The sequence below is a fragment of the Erythrolamprus reginae genome, chromosome Z (assembly GCF_031021105.1).
Source record: "Erythrolamprus reginae isolate rEryReg1 chromosome Z, rEryReg1.hap1, whole genome shotgun sequence".
NCBI lineage: Eukaryota > Metazoa > Chordata > Lepidosauria > Squamata > Dipsadidae > Erythrolamprus > Erythrolamprus reginae.
The window spans coordinates 73,802,350-73,817,615 of record NC_091963.1 but is presented as its reverse complement, the minus strand read 5'-3'; the positions used below and the strand labels follow the sequence as shown (position 1 = coordinate 73,817,615).

Genomic DNA, 15,266 nt, shown 5'->3' with positions numbered 1-15,266 from the left:
TGCGCGTATCATGCCGCCTTGATTGCATCAGTGGAATCCCGCCCAGCTGCTCTGTTTAGGGTGACCCGCTCCCTTCTTAACCAGGGGGGAGTTGGGGAGCCCTTACAGAGTAGTGCTGAGGATTTTAACACGTTTTTCACTGATAAAATTGCTCGGATCCGGGCGGACCTCAACTCCAGTTGGATAACAGAGTCTACTGACAATGAGTCAGTCGAGGTGACTGGGGCCCGTACTTGTCCACCTGTCTGGAAAGAGTTTGATCTGGTGACATCTGATGAAGTGGACAAGGCCATTGGAGCTGTGAGTTCCGCCACCTGCTTACTGGATCCGTGTCCCTCCTGGCTGGTCTCAGCCAGCAAGGAGGTGACACGGAGCTGGGTCCAGGAGATTGTCAATGCTTCTTTGAGGAGAGGGTCCTTTCCGGATCCCTACAAGGAGGCACTTGCGTGCCCCCTCCTCAAGAAGCCTTCCCTGGACCCAGCCATTCTTAACAACTATCGGCCAGTCTCCAACCTTCCCTTTATGGGAAAGGTTGTTGAGAAGGTGGTGGCGCTCCAACTTCAACGGTCCTTGGAAGAAGCTGATTATCTAGGCCCTCAGCAGTCAGGATTCAGGCCCGGCTACAGCATGGAAACTGCTTTGGTCGCGTTGATGGATGATCTCTGGCGGGCCCGGGACAGGGGTTTATCCTTTGTCCTGGTGCTTCTTGACCTCTCAGCAGCTTTTGATACCATCGACCATGGTATCCTTCTGTGCTGGCTGGAGGGGTTGGGAGTGGAAGGCACTGTTCTTCAGTGGTTCTCCTCCTACCTGTCTGGTCGGTCGCAGTCGGTGTTAATGGGGGGTCAGAGGTCGACTTCAAGGTTACTCCCTTGTGGGGTACCTCAGGGGTCGGTCCTCTCCCCCCTGCTATTCAATATCTACATGAAACCGCTGGGTGAGATCATCCAGAGGCATGGGGTGAGGTATCATCAGTATGCAGATGATACCCAGTTATACATCTCCACCCCATGTCCGGTCAATGAAGCAGTGGAAGTGATGTGCTGGTGCCTGGAGGACGTTGGGGTCTGGATGGGTGTCAACAGACTCAAACTCAACCCGGATAAGACGGAGTGACTGTGGGTTCTGCCTCCCAAGGACAATTCCATCTGTCCGTCCATAACCCTGGGGGGGGGAATTATTGACCCCCTCAGTGAGGGTCCGCAACTTGGGCGTCCTCCTTTTAAAAATGACAAAATCTGATAGCCTTGCTTATAACTTCCCTTGCCAATGCTTAACTTAATATACTCATCATTTAAAATGTGGACATTGATATCTTCATCTACCAAACGTTTTTCGGAAATCTCTATAATTTTATCTCCAGTTTTCTCTTGTTCCACCACAGCATGTAACTATACGCCATTCAAAAGATATGTAGTATATCCCCCAATTATTCCATCCTTAATCCCAAAATTGTTATTATTTTCACATTCAGTGATTGTCTCTTTAGATATTTCAAGTCCATCTTGTTCAGGTACATCTTCTATTTCCATTTCATGTTCTTCTGCTTTTTCTGTTGCAATTCCAAATTTGTCAAGTCCATTGTAACTGTTATCAATGTCCTCTTTGCCATCTCCAATTTGTAATCCTATTCCAGATCCAATTCCACTGTCAATTATTGATCTCATTTCATGGTGGAAACCTTTAATATCCTCAGAAATCTCCAAGAGAAGCCCATCCAACAAGTCTCTTATTTCTCTTAATTCCTCCATCTCCTTCTCCTTTACTTAAATAATGACTAATTTTGTCCAGCTGCTTAAACCAACAGCCTACAAAAAAGCCAGCCAGGTGCTTCCCCCCCCCCTTTATGCAGAAACAACAACAGGTTTAATCAATCCAGATAGCATATTTCATGAAGGTCGAGTCTAAGTAAACAAAAAATTCCAACTCGAAGAACTTTCTCACGAGTACAGTCTCTACCAATAGATGGCAACAATACCATCTTAAACCTCTTACTATTTTTTTTTTCAGCTTTTCAACTTTTAAATCCAAATAGTATATATACAAAAGAAAATTAGTAGTGTGTTTTTACAAATTCACCAGTATTCTTCCAAGATGGTTTTTAGACGTTAACTTCTGGTTCTATTCAAAATGAAAAACAGCAATTATAGTCCATTTAGCCGCTCTCCCCAATTTCTTGAACTCCTTTTCCTGTAATGCATAAGCAAAAAGTAACAAAAAGATTTTTCCCTCCAGCAGCAACGCTCAAATTAAATCAATTCTCCTCGCCACAACACCAGCAACTCTTTCTACCAATCTCCTCGGCTAATGGCAGCCTTCACACCACTGATTGTGGAGGTTCCAGGTCTGGTCAACCCTGGGGTTTGCCGACCCCAAACAGGAACCAAACCAAGTCCCCTTCTTCCCCTCCCCTTCAGGGAGGTTTGGGCCAATTCAAACTGAATCGGCACCCCCAAACAGCGGGGATTCGGCGATTCTCCGCAGGAGCTAGAGAACCGCCGCTACCACCGAGATGTTGACCATGCCCCTCTCCATCTCTTCCTCCTCGTCTTTTATGAGCTTCTGTCAAAATCATAATATCCACCTTGTTTTGTTTACCCATTCTTAATATTCTATAACGTTTCAAATCCGATCCCAAACCATTCACATTTAAAATCATTATAATACAATCACTCATAATATACAAAATAATCCTTTATCCCTCTTGTTTTGCTCTTGGTTTATTTATTTTCCCCTTCCTCAACCCCCTAGTGCCCCTCCCCGTGCTCCCCCCCAAGAGAGAGGGAGGACAAGAGTTCCCCTTGTCCTATCATGAGGCACCTCTCCTGATTACTTTCCTACGTCACTGAGCTCCCTTTAGAACCGCTTTTTAAAATATATTTTAGAAAAATCCCCCCTCTTTTATTTTACCATTGACTAATATCTTCTTTTACTTTTTACCCATATCTTTCCCCATAAAAGAGAATAAAATTGACAATGATTTTCAAAAGCATCTCCAAAAAGAGGAGACAGAGTCCATTTCAACTCTTCACTTCATCGCTCTCCTCTCGGGCTGCACTCTCGGTCTTCTCCTCTGCTCCTTTCTGAGAGCCTCCACCTGCAAATTTTGAGAAGCACATTGGATGGGAAAGAATATATTGTAATACTAAAGTATTCTTTAACCAGGATAAAACTGAGTTAGGCCACAATAATGAAGTTCAAAGGCTTTGCAGGATACTATTAAGATAGAGATTGAGAGTAGTGCAGAATCAGAGCGAACACAAAATAATGATTGTGAGAGACCATTACCAAGAAGATCAGAGAGAACCAATAAAGGAAACCACCAGAAAGTTTGGATATACACAGTGTGTATATGCATGCAATGTAATGTGAGAGTCAAAAAGCTATGAGGAAATGTTAACCAGACCACCAGAAGAAGTTAGGCAATGGAAGAAGGCCATGGATGTAGAATTCCAGGTACTATTGGATATTATGAGTTTGCCTAGGGATCATAAAGCAATAAGGTCAAAAAAGGATTTCAAACGTAGTATTGTTGATGAGTGTGTGTACAAGGGATAAGAAGATAATCACATAATAATCATAGTTTATGTTGATGATATTTGTACCTGTGTGAAGGATGACTGCAGGATAGAGCAAGTGTTTAGGGATTTAAATAAGACATTTGTTGTAAAAGATTAGGAATAGATGTGTGGAAGATAGATGACAGTGTGTTCGTTCCTGGGCGGCGGATATGCGGGGCTGAGCCAGGCAGCTGCGCTCAAGCTCTGCGCTGGATGCCCTGCTTTTCCCCACCAGCATGCCAGCTACAGGTGTTGGGTTTGATCAAGGTGGATTCCCATCAATGCGCCTTCCCAGGAGCCCGATCGCCTTTCTCGCTTCCAAAGTTAAGGACAAGCCAGTGAAAAAAGCAACAACAACCACAGCAAAAAACTATCCTTCGGTTTTCCTCCTCCGCTTCCTCCTCTCCCATGCCCCAGCAGTGACCAAACAAAACCACTCACCGCAAGAATTACCCCATTAGTTTCTCACCAAAGTTTTCCTTCACACCATCCTCTCCTGCCCCAGCGGAGCTACCAACCACAACAGGAGTGCACCTCCTCCCACCCTCTGATCCCAAGGCACCTCCTGAGCCGCGTGACAGGCGAACATCCACAACTCCACTGCTGCAAAGCGTGACCCTTCCACAGGACCAGGCTCTTGGGAAGACAGGATGGCGGGAATCCACTTTGAGTAAACCCAACACTTGTAGCTGGCCCGGCAGTGGAAAAAAGCAGGGCATCCAGGGCAAAGCTTGAGCACAGCTTGCCAGGATCAGGCATACCTGAGAGAATATTCCAAATTGCAGAGAAGAATTGTATAACTTTAATAATGTAAAAATGCCTAGTCACTGTGAATGTGCAAACTGTAACATGATTGGCTGACAAAAGTACATAATGCACCTTTGTATAGGTGTGGCCTGTGGCTTGGTTTGAAGGTATTGTGGATTAGTATGGTTTAGAGTGGCTTATAAATTAGGTGGCTTGTGTTGGATGAAGAATTGTAGCTAAATATTATAACTGAGTTTAGCAGTTAGAGAATTGTGAGTACTTTGTGTATTAACTACTAGAGAGTTACAGTGTAAATAGTTGGTGTAGGTTTGATACTAAAGAAGTAAATATTTTCCTAACAAACTCTGCAATACGTGTCTTTAATTATCTTCAAAATAAAGGTTCCCAATGTCCTGGTCTGAAGCAGGCTGGTTAGCTGCTTTGGCTATCTGGGTGGGCTAGCTTCTGCAAAACGTTACTCCAACACAGCTGCCTGGCTCAGCCCTGCAGGTCTACAGGCCAGGAATGAACACAACTGCGCTGAAGCCACTAGCAACCCGAGCTAGTCGATCATGTGCCAGGATTTTCCAAGAGGTGGTGTTGATATCAAGGGACTACCGAGCAGTAGTGCTAGCTACCCTATTGTATGCCAGTAAGACTTGGACTCTATACAGGAAACATGCTAGGCAATTGAATCACTTCCACATGACCTGCCTCTGTAGATTTCTGAGGATCCAGTGGCAGGATAAGGTGCTTGACACTGAGGTCCTCTCCAGAGCAGGCTTGCCATCAATTCCCACCCTGCTGATGAAAGCCCAGAAATGCTGGGCAGGCCACGGTGCTAGGATGCTAGAACACTGCATCCCTAAACAGCTCCTCTCTGGGAAACTGTCTAATGGAAAGCAATTGGATGGGAGACAAAGGAAGTAATACAAAGAAACGTAGAAAGCCTCCTTCAAGTCCCTTGATATACAGTGGGGGGGGGGGGAGGAAAGTATTTAGTCAAACAACAATTCTGCAAGTTTTCCCACTTAAAAAGATGAAAGAGGCCTGTAAATGACATCATAGGTAGACCTCAACCATGAGAGACAACAGGAGAAAACAAATCCCAAAAATCACATTGTCTGATTTTTAAAGAATTTATTCACAAATTATGATGGGAAATAAATATTTGGTCACCTACAAACAAGCAGGATTTCTGAGTCTCACAGACCTGTAACAACTTCTTTAAGAGGCTCCTCTGTTTTCCACTCATTACCTGTACTAATGGCACCTGTTTGAATTTGTTATCAGTATAAAAGACACCTGTCCACGACACCAAGCAGTCACACTCCAAACTCCATTATGGTGAAGACCAAAGAGCTGTCGAAGGACACCAGAAACAAAACTGTAGTCCTGCACCAGGCTGGGAAGACTGAGTCTGCAATAGGCAAGCAGCTTGGCGTGAAGAAATCAACTGTGGGAGCAATAATTAGAAAATGGAAGACATACAAGACTACTGATAATCTCCCTCAATCTGGAGCTCCACGCAAGATCTCACCCCATGGGGTCAAAATGATCACAAGAACAGTGAGCAAAAATCCCAGAACCACATGGAGGGACCTAGTGAATGACCTGCAGAGAGCTGGGAGCAATGTAACAAAGGCTACCAGCAATAACACACTACGTCGCCAGGGACTCAGATCCTGCAATGCCAGATGTGTCCCCCTGCTTAAACCAGTATATGTTCAGGCTCATCTCAAGTTGGCTAGAGAGCATTTGAATGATACAGAAGAGTATTGGGAGAATGTCATATGGTCAGATGAAACCAAAGTAGAACTGTTTGGTAAAAACACAACTCTTTTATTTGGAGGGGAAAGAATGCTGAGTTGCATCCAAAGAACACCATACCTACTGTGAAGCATGGGAGTGCCAACATCATGCTTTGGGGATGTTTCTCTGCAAAGGGACCAGGCCAACAGATCCATGTACATGAAAGAATGAATGGAGCCATGTATTGTGACATTTTGAGTGCAAATCTCTTTCCATCAGCAAGGACACTGAAGATGAAATGCGGCTGGGACCTTCAGCATGACAGTAATCCGAAGCACACCGCCAGGGCAACAAAGGCGTGACTTTGTAAGAAGCATTTCAAGGTCCTAGAGTGGCTTAGCCAGTCTCCAGATCTCAACCCTATAGAAAACCTTTTGAGGAAGTTGAAAGTCTATGTTGTCCAGTGATAGCTCCAAAACTTCACTGCTCTAGAGGAGATATGCATGGTGGAATGTGCCAATATATCAGCACAGTGTGTGCCAATCTTGTGAGAACTTAAAGAAAACGTTTGACCTCTGTCATTGCCAACAAATGATATTGACCAAATACTTATTTTCCACCATAATTTGCAAATAAATTCATTAAAAATCAGACAATGTGATTTTCTGGATGTGTTTTTTCATGTCTCTCATAGTTGAGGTCTACCTATGATGTCAATTACAGGCTTTTCTCATCTTTTTAAGTGGGAGAACTTGCACAATTGGTATCTGACTAAATACTTTTTCCCCACTGTATATTGATATTGATATATCAATATGTTATATGTAGGTTTATGTAAATATCTATTGAGGAAACACATTTTCATTCAGGATAGGTTTCTTGGACCAGTGAGTGCTTTGCCACAAGAGCTCCATATTAATAGAATTCATATGCTGTGGAGTTTTCAATCCATTCCTTCACCTAGACCCTGATTAAAACTGGCACGGCCATTCCTGATTAATTGTTCCCAGATAATTGGCAAATCTTTCCCCAGGCATCTCACACGGCCTTGCCCCATAGATTGGTTCCAACTGGGAATGAATTGACTTTGTTTGGAAACCATATGTGGGTGCATTTTTAAAAAACATATATTTAAAACCCTGCTGTTCTATTCGGGTCTGTGAGATCCGAGATCAAAGTTTAAGAAAAAATTTTCCCTGCAAATCTGAAACTTGAAATTTCATGGCTTTGCATCATTTCAGGGCTATGACATTCAGGAGGCCCCGAGAAGCCCCACCCCCCAGCTGTCGCCTTTTGAAACAGCCGGGGGGCTTCTCGGCATACTCCTGATCGCCAAACCCAGAAGTTCAGCAAAAGTTCAGCGTTCGGGTTTGGGAGGACGCCGAGAAGCCCCACCGCCCGGCTGTCAGCTTTGCAAAAGAACCGCGGAGCTGTCGGCCGGTCGGGAGGCTCAAACGGAGGTGGGAAATCCCAATAGGGAATTCCATGGGCGGAGCTTTGACGTCACAAAGACGTCCTTCCTGGAGTCCATGTTTCGGCCGGCCAGGAAGGATATCTCCATGACGTCAAAGTTCCGCCCATGGAATTCCCTATTGGGATTCCCCACCTCTGTTTGAGCTTCCCGAATGGCTGTCAGCTCCGCAGCTCTTTTGCAAAGCTGACAGCCAGGCGTCGGGGCTTCTCGGCGTCCTCCCGAACGCCGAACCCAAACTTTTGCCGAACTTCCGGGTTCAGCATTCAGGAGAACGCCAAGAAGCCCCCCCGGCTGTTTCAAAAGGCGACAGCTGGGCAGCAGGGCTTCTCGGTGGTCTCCAAAATGCCGAACCCGGACATTCGGCAAAAGTTCAGGTTTGGCGTTTGGGTTCAGGAGGACGCCGAGAAGCCCACCGGCTGTTTCAAAAGGTGACAGCCAGGCAGCAGGGCTTCTTGGCGGCCACCCGAACCCGAACTTTTGCCAAACTTCTGGGTTCGGTGTTCGGGCGGCGGGTTCATAAGGCGGAAAAAGTTCGTAAGAAGAGGCAAAAAAATTCCAAACCCCGGATTCGTATCTCAAAAAGTTTGTATGATGAGGGGTTCATATCACGAGGTACTACTGTATTTCTATTGTTTTTAATTTAGTAGCATTGTCAACAAATTATTCTATTATTTCATGCAGAGACTGAATCTTAGTATAGAATGTGTCATTTGAATTGTTAGTCTTAATAAATAAATATTCCCTTGATACATTCACACACAAAAATTATATTACAAATTATCATGGGAAGAGAAACAAATACATGCTTCTATTTTTTCCCATGCTTCCATTAACATTCCTAAGAAGAATGTATAAGATTTTATAAATGAATTGACGAATGTTTGAACACTTTCTTTTGTTCATTTTTTAGACAATGGCAAAGGTTATAACTACAGTGCTGAAATTTCCTCCTGATCAAACTCAGAAAATCTTAGAACGAGAAAATGCTCAGACACTGGTAAGAATTGATAAGACGTTTTGGAGCGCAGGTCTTCAACTTACTACCATAGCTGACCCACAATTTGATATTAAGTTATTGTGTACAAGCAGAGGCCCTATGTAACTACCCATGATTTTATGATAGTTTTAATAACTGTTAAGCAAATCAGATGCTGAAAAGTGAATCCAGCATATCCAATGGGATTTGTTTGCTGGAAAACAGGAAAAATGCCCCAAACAGGCCAAAAGGTTTGCAAATCATGGTCATGTGAGCACAGAATGCTGCAACTGGGCATACATGTGAGCAGGTTGCCAAACACATAAATTTTATTACATGACTGTGGCAAAAAGATGCAGTAATTGTTACTTCACAGATGACCCACAAGTAGTTTTTTAAAACTATCATAACTTCAAATGATCATTAAGCAGCTGGTCATAAATACAGTGATACCTCTACTTACGAACTTTTCTAGATAAGAACCAGGTGTACAAGATTTTTTTGCCTCTTCTCAAGAACCTTTATCCACTTACAAACCTGAGCCTCCAAAACGGTAACCAGAAAAGGCAGGGAGAAGCCTCCCTGAGGCCTCTCTAGGAATCTCCTGAAAGGAAACAGGGCCTCCACCCTCCCTATGGCTTCCCCAGTCGCACACATTATTTTCTTTTACATTGACTCCTATGGGGAAAAAATTGCTTCTTCTTACAAACTTTTCTACTTAAAAACCGGGTCACGGAACGAATTAAATTTGTAAGTAGAGGTACCACTATAAAGGCATACCTTAACAATTTGGACAATATTGGAATGTTCCTGTGATAGAAATGGCAAATATAATACATTAACACAGAGAATATAATGATAAAAATATGTAATGTCTACATCAGCATATATGTATTTGATATGCTTGCCTCACAGTTAAACAAGAAATCTGATGAAATATACACAACTTAAATGTGAGGACAATCCAGTAAAACTGGGAAAAATAAATTTTATGAGAATATTTAACTTTTACTAGGTGAACAATTTATATTTCATTCCCAATTCTTCCATATGTTCTTATTTTTTTAAAAATGGACAAACTGAAATGAACAATATAGTTTTCTTATTCTGCATAAAAGTATAGGTATTTGTCAACTGCAAAGGTCAAATCAGATTTTGACATATTGATGTCTTTTAAAAAAGAGAAAGTAGTCTATGAGTTGTATTCTCTGTAACTTTATTTATTCCTTTATGTATTAAATTTTCCTATCTCGCTCTCAGCCAACTCTGGGTCATTAAATAATTAGACCATTAAAAACATTAAAACATTTATGTACATAGCTATTAAGTTATCTGATCATTGTATAGAAGTCATTTGCCACTATTTTTTCATAGATATTTTTCAATTTCCCAGTCTATACTTTTTTATTCCAAACTTCTGTGGACCATTGGACTTCATTTTTTAAATTTTCCATTTGACTATTAGATGAGTTAGCAGGAATATAGTATTGGACCTAACATTTCATTTTGAATTAATCCAAAATGGATTATTTGGAAAAAGAAAAACATTTATTTTATCATCTCCTTTGTATATTAGCAAACTATTAGAGAATTGTTGAATACAACAAATTGATCAAAATTACTGTCAATTATTCTAATCTAGAAAGATTGTGCAGATTTAAATGCAATACCAGTATGTTACACAAAACAACTTTAAAATTAAGTATCTTTGATTACTTGGAATTAACCTCTACAGTATGTTGAATATTCTGCGGAACATAGACATACTGTGCTTAATGTTAAGAGCAGCATTTATTTTGACCGATAGCCACAAAAATAAATATTTATTTTATTTTATTAATTTTATTTATTCGACTTCTATGCTGCCCAATCCCAAAGGAATCATAGCAGCTTACAATAGTATAACAATTACAAAGACAATAGAAAGAAGTCAAATATAACAACAAACTATAAAATCTTAATTAAAATCCATAATGGATCTCGGGGTAAGTTGGTTCTATAGAGCCGGGGCAACAACAGAGCAGGCCGTCCCCCGCAGCCCCGCCAACCTGCATTGCTTGGTTGATGGGACCTGGAGGAGGCCAACTCTATGGATTCTTATAGGTCTCTGGGAGGTATGTAGCAGGAAATGGTCCCATAAATAGTCTGGCCCTGAGCCATATAGGGCTTTATAGATGATAACCAACACCTTGAATTGTGCCCAGAAACTAATAGGAAGCCAGTGCAGCTTGTGAAGTGTAGATGTTATGTGGGTATACCAAGGTATACCCATGACAGCTCATGCAGCTGCATTCTGGACAATTTGGAGTCTCTTCAAGGATAGCCCCATGTAGAGCGTGTTGCAATAATCAAGACAGGAGGTGATGAGGGCCTGAGTGACTGTGCGTAGAGCCTCCTGGTCCAGGTAGGGCTGCAACTGGTGAACCAGACGAACCTGGGCAAAAGTTCCCCTGGCCACAGCCAAAAGGTAGTGATTAAGGCTAAGCTGTGGGTCCAGGAGGATATCCAAGTTGCGGACCCTATCTGAGGGGGTCAATGTTTCTCCCCCCAGAACAATGGATGGACAAATTGAATAGTCCTTTGGAAGAAATGCGCACAGTCACTCGGTCTTGTCTGGATTGAGTTTGAGCCTGCTCCTTCTATAGTCACATCTGCTTTGATTAACACACCAAACAATAAGTTGTTCTTCTCCTGGCTTTATAGTTCACTTCTCCAGTGGTATCGTCTGAATAAATCATCAATCAATGTTTTAGTTAATGTGTAGGTGAGTTTATAACTTTATTTTTCCTTTTCTTTCACTAAAACAGTAGTAATTTTTTCATGCCTTAATGATCATGTGTCATTCTTAACTATTTTTATTTTCTAAAATAACTTTCCTAACAAGCTTAACTCCTTCTTTATATTTTGTATATACCTGCAGTATAAGATGAAAAGAAAGCATGCTCTAATAAATGAAAATGGTACTAATTAGCTAGAATCCATTGGAATTTAGAGTACCGGCACCAATGTTCCCTCTAATTTTTTTTCGGTGTGGGCGGAAAAGTATAGTATCCAAGCGGCAGTCCCCTTGGGACTGGGCGGCATAGAAAATAAATAAATAAATAAATAAATAAATAAATAAATAAATAAGAAAAAAAATCCTTTCTTTTTATTAAAAGAAATTAATAATTTTAAAAAACCAAAATCCATTACTATTAAAACTAAAACAACCAGCAAAACCAAAAACATAACTATTAATAAAAACAGGTGAGGGCTGGGGTTTTTTTCTCTGTTATTATTTAAGTGCTTTTACCATATGCTTTAAATCAAGAGTCACTTCTCTCTCTTTCCTGTCATTCTCTGCCTCAATCATTTTCTCATTTCTCTTTCTCCCCCTTTTTTCTATCATTTCTCTCTCTCTCCCTCTCTCTTCCTTCCACTCCTCTCTCTCTTGCTTTTTCTGCTCTCTCACTCTTTTCCTTCCTCTCTCATCTCTCTCTCTTTCTTGCTCTCTCTCACACATTCTCTTCCTTCCTCTCTTCTCTCTCTCTTTCTTTCTCTTTTTTTCATTCTCTTTCTCTCTCCCCCCCCTCTTGCTCTCTCTCTCTTTTTCTCACTTTCTCTCTCTTGTTTTCTCTCTCTCTCTCTCTTGCTTTCTCTCTCTCACTTTCTCTCTTGTTTTCTTTCTCTCTCACACACTCTTTCGTTCTCTCTCTTGCTATCTCTCTTTCTCTCCCCCCTCTTTCTCTCTCTCTCATTCTCTTTCCGTCCTTCTCACAGCGGAGGCCGGCGAAGGTGATTTTCAATGTCGGGTGCACACGCTCCTCATCCCTCTGCCAGCCCTCCCGGAACATTCAAAATAAGAAAAACCTTCTTATTTTGAATGTTCTGGGCGGGCTGGCAGGGGGATGGGGAGCGCACGCGCCCGTGCACCCAACATTGAAAATCACCTTTGCTGGCCTCTGCTGTGAGAACGCCTGCCCTGCCTCTCTTGCAGCCCCCTCACTGACAGCCCAGGACGAAAGCGCTATCGGCGAAGGGACTTGAGAGGGGCGGGGCAGGCATTCCCAAAGTGCTCGGAGCGGCTACTGGCTGGATGAGGAGGACGAGAAACTGCAGTATGAGCCGCGCCCCAAGGCGGGAAGCGGAGGAGGAGAAAGATAGGCAGATCGGGCGGGCAGGTGGGGGGGCAGTGGCGAGAAGCCAGGGGCGCGAGGGGGCCAGAGGCGCTGGGGGGGGCGGCCGCAGCTCCTTGCGCGCCCTTGGAAAAGGGTGCAGGGGGGGGTGCAGCTTAGAAGATACAGTGACTGGCACCATCACAGAAATACACACAAAAACAGTTAAAACAAATGCCCCAATTCATGCTAAACTTCAGAGGGGCATAAAGCACAAAAAGAAAATGCAGTCAGGTTATAAGATGCATATCAACTCCTTCCCTTGCAAATGTGTTGTGTCTTACCAAATCAAATTGTCTGCTGTCTTTTCACTGTGTTATTGTGATTTTTCCCTTCAAATGCTGTCTGCCACTCTGAAAATAACTTATTTGCCAACATGTTAGTGACACTGATGACTAAAATTAATGTATTTGTCTTATAATTAGTTAGCTATATACAGCGGTACCTCATGATACGAACCCCTCATCTTACGAACAACCCGAAATACGAACCCGGGGTTCAGAAAAATTTTGCCTCTTCTTACGAACTTTTTTCTTCTTACGAACCCCCGCCTCCGCCGCTGCCAAGAAGCCCCGCCGCCCGGCTGTCACCTTTTAAAACAGCCGGGGGGCTTCCCAGCGTCTTAGTAAACCCGAACAGCAAACCCGAAATTCCGGGTTTGGCGTTGGGAGGCCTCCGAGAAGCCCCCCCAGCTGTTTTAAAAGGTAACAGCCGGGCGGCGGGGCTTCCCAGCAGCCTCCCGAACCAGGAAGTTCGGCAAAAGTTCGGGGTTCGGGAGGCTGCTGGGAAGCTCCACAGCCCGGCTGTCACTTTTTAAAACAGCCGGGAGGCTTCCCAGCAGCCTCCTGAACCCGAACTGCAAACCTGAACGGCAAACCCTCCACGCACTTCGCCCTGAATGCCTCCTGGCTCAAGCCGGCGGCGGCAGACCGCCTTTGGGGTTTGAGCTTGGGGGGAGCAGGAGGACCTTCCTAACTCCCTCCCCCCGAGCTGAAAACCCAAAGGCGGTCTGCCGCCACCAGCTTGAGCCAGGAGGCATTCAGGGCGTGGAGGAATGGGAAGCTCAAACGCCGGCGACTTCAGCTTCCCATTCCTCTATGCACTTCGCCCTGAATGCCTCCTGGTTCAAGCGGGCGGCAGCAGACCGCCTTTGGGTTTTCGGCTCGGGGGGGAGCAGGAGGACCAAGCTTCCCAGCCGGCTGCTGTGGAGGTGAGGGGGTGCGGCGTCAGGGGCTTCTCCCCGAGCTTCTCCCCACCGATCGGGAGGGCAAGGACACCGTGGGGAGAAACTCCTGACGCCCCCCTTGCCACCACAGCAGCTTCTGCTGGCTGGGAAGCTTGGCTTTCTACGAAGCTTGGGGGAGCAGGAGGGGCATCGGGACCTGGAGAATTGACACCTCCCCCAGCGCTTCATAGCAGAAAACTTTCAAGGAGGGTGGGAGCGCCGCCGGTTGACAAGTCGCAAGGCAGCTTCCCTCACATGTCAATGCACCCACAAGGCTTCCTCCAGGCAGCCTGTGCTGTCTCCCCCCCTCCACCCGCCCCCCAACAACGATCCGAATGCCAGCAGCAATGAGGCAAAAGGGGTGAATTTTGGGCTTGCACGCATTAATCGCTTTTCCATTGATTCCTATGGGAAACATTGTTTCATCTTACGAACTTTTCACCTTACGAACCTCCTCCTGGAACCAATTACGTTCGTAAGATGAGGTATCACTGTACTTACAAATGTTTGTATGCCATGTATTCTCACAATTTATAACATTTCTTATCTGTCTCCCTTCACCCTTTTCTCTCCTAGCTCTGGTTTTGATCCTTATGTTGAAGAACTTGCGATGTATTCACTTTGTAACAGATTACAGAACTTTGAAATCAGGTCATATTTTCTCTTTGAAGCATGGAACAGACAGAATAATTATTCAGATTTTACCTGAGAAAAATACAGCAAGGAAGGACAAATTGACTATTGGGACTATGAATATGGTTATTTTTTTGCCTTTAAGAAAACATGTTTATTAAGTGCTCTGTGCTTCATTTGGGTATAATTTTCATTTTAGCTTTATAGGGTTTTTTTTAAAGCAATTGAAGTATTTTCCTTCAAAAAAAATTCTTTCACAAAATGAATCATTCTATTTATTTTATTGTGGGTTTTGTTTCATATGCTGCAAAATTATTTCAGACAATATGTAAGAGAATCTGATTGGGAGTTGGCTAGCTATTTTGTTGATTGTTTATTAAAAGCCATTGTTTTTAAGCTTTTGCTTATAAAGAATCCAGATTGCAAGACTTCATTTATTAATATATAGTTTTTGTACTATATTTTGAGAAAAATAAATTTACACTACTATAATAAAGGTACTATTTATTTGTATTATAAGTTGATCTCTGATTGTTGGCAACACTAATCTTACAGAGCTGGAAGAAAATGAAATTTTATTTACTGTTCAGTGCTGCAGCCTGCTTTCTTTTTCAAAAGTCGGGGCTTGACTGCTAATTGATTTGATCATGTGCAAAGGAATAAGATTTTGCTTTTAAATGTATCTAATAGGAATACAGTAATTCCTTGCTACTTCGCAATTCATCTTTCGCGGATTCGCTATTTC

At 43.3% G+C, this 15,266-nt stretch overlaps 1 protein-coding gene across 7 annotated transcripts in view; it reads left to right on the top strand.

Annotated features, from left to right (window-relative positions):
- Positions 1 to 15,017, top strand: part of LOC139152918 (golgin subfamily A member 4-like) — a 253,930-nt gene extending 238,913 nt beyond the window's left edge. For 3 of the 7 annotated variants that reach the window (XR_011556731.1, XM_070726337.1, XM_070726334.1), the window contains 3 exons: positions 8,444 to 8,530; positions 11,213 to 11,273; positions 14,465 to 15,017. Coding sequence is in view for 4 of the 7 variants with exons in the window: in XM_070726337.1 (XP_070582438.1) it covers positions 8,444 to 8,530; positions 11,213 to 11,242 (117 nt within the window). In the remaining 3 variants the exon portion in view is untranslated. The remainder of the gene's footprint in view (positions 1 to 8,443; positions 8,531 to 11,212; positions 11,274 to 14,464) is intronic. The other 4 variants (XR_011556732.1, XM_070726335.1, XR_011556733.1 and 1 more) reach the window with 2 other exon arrangements.
- The last annotated feature ends 249 nt before the right edge of the window (positions 15,018 to 15,266 follow it).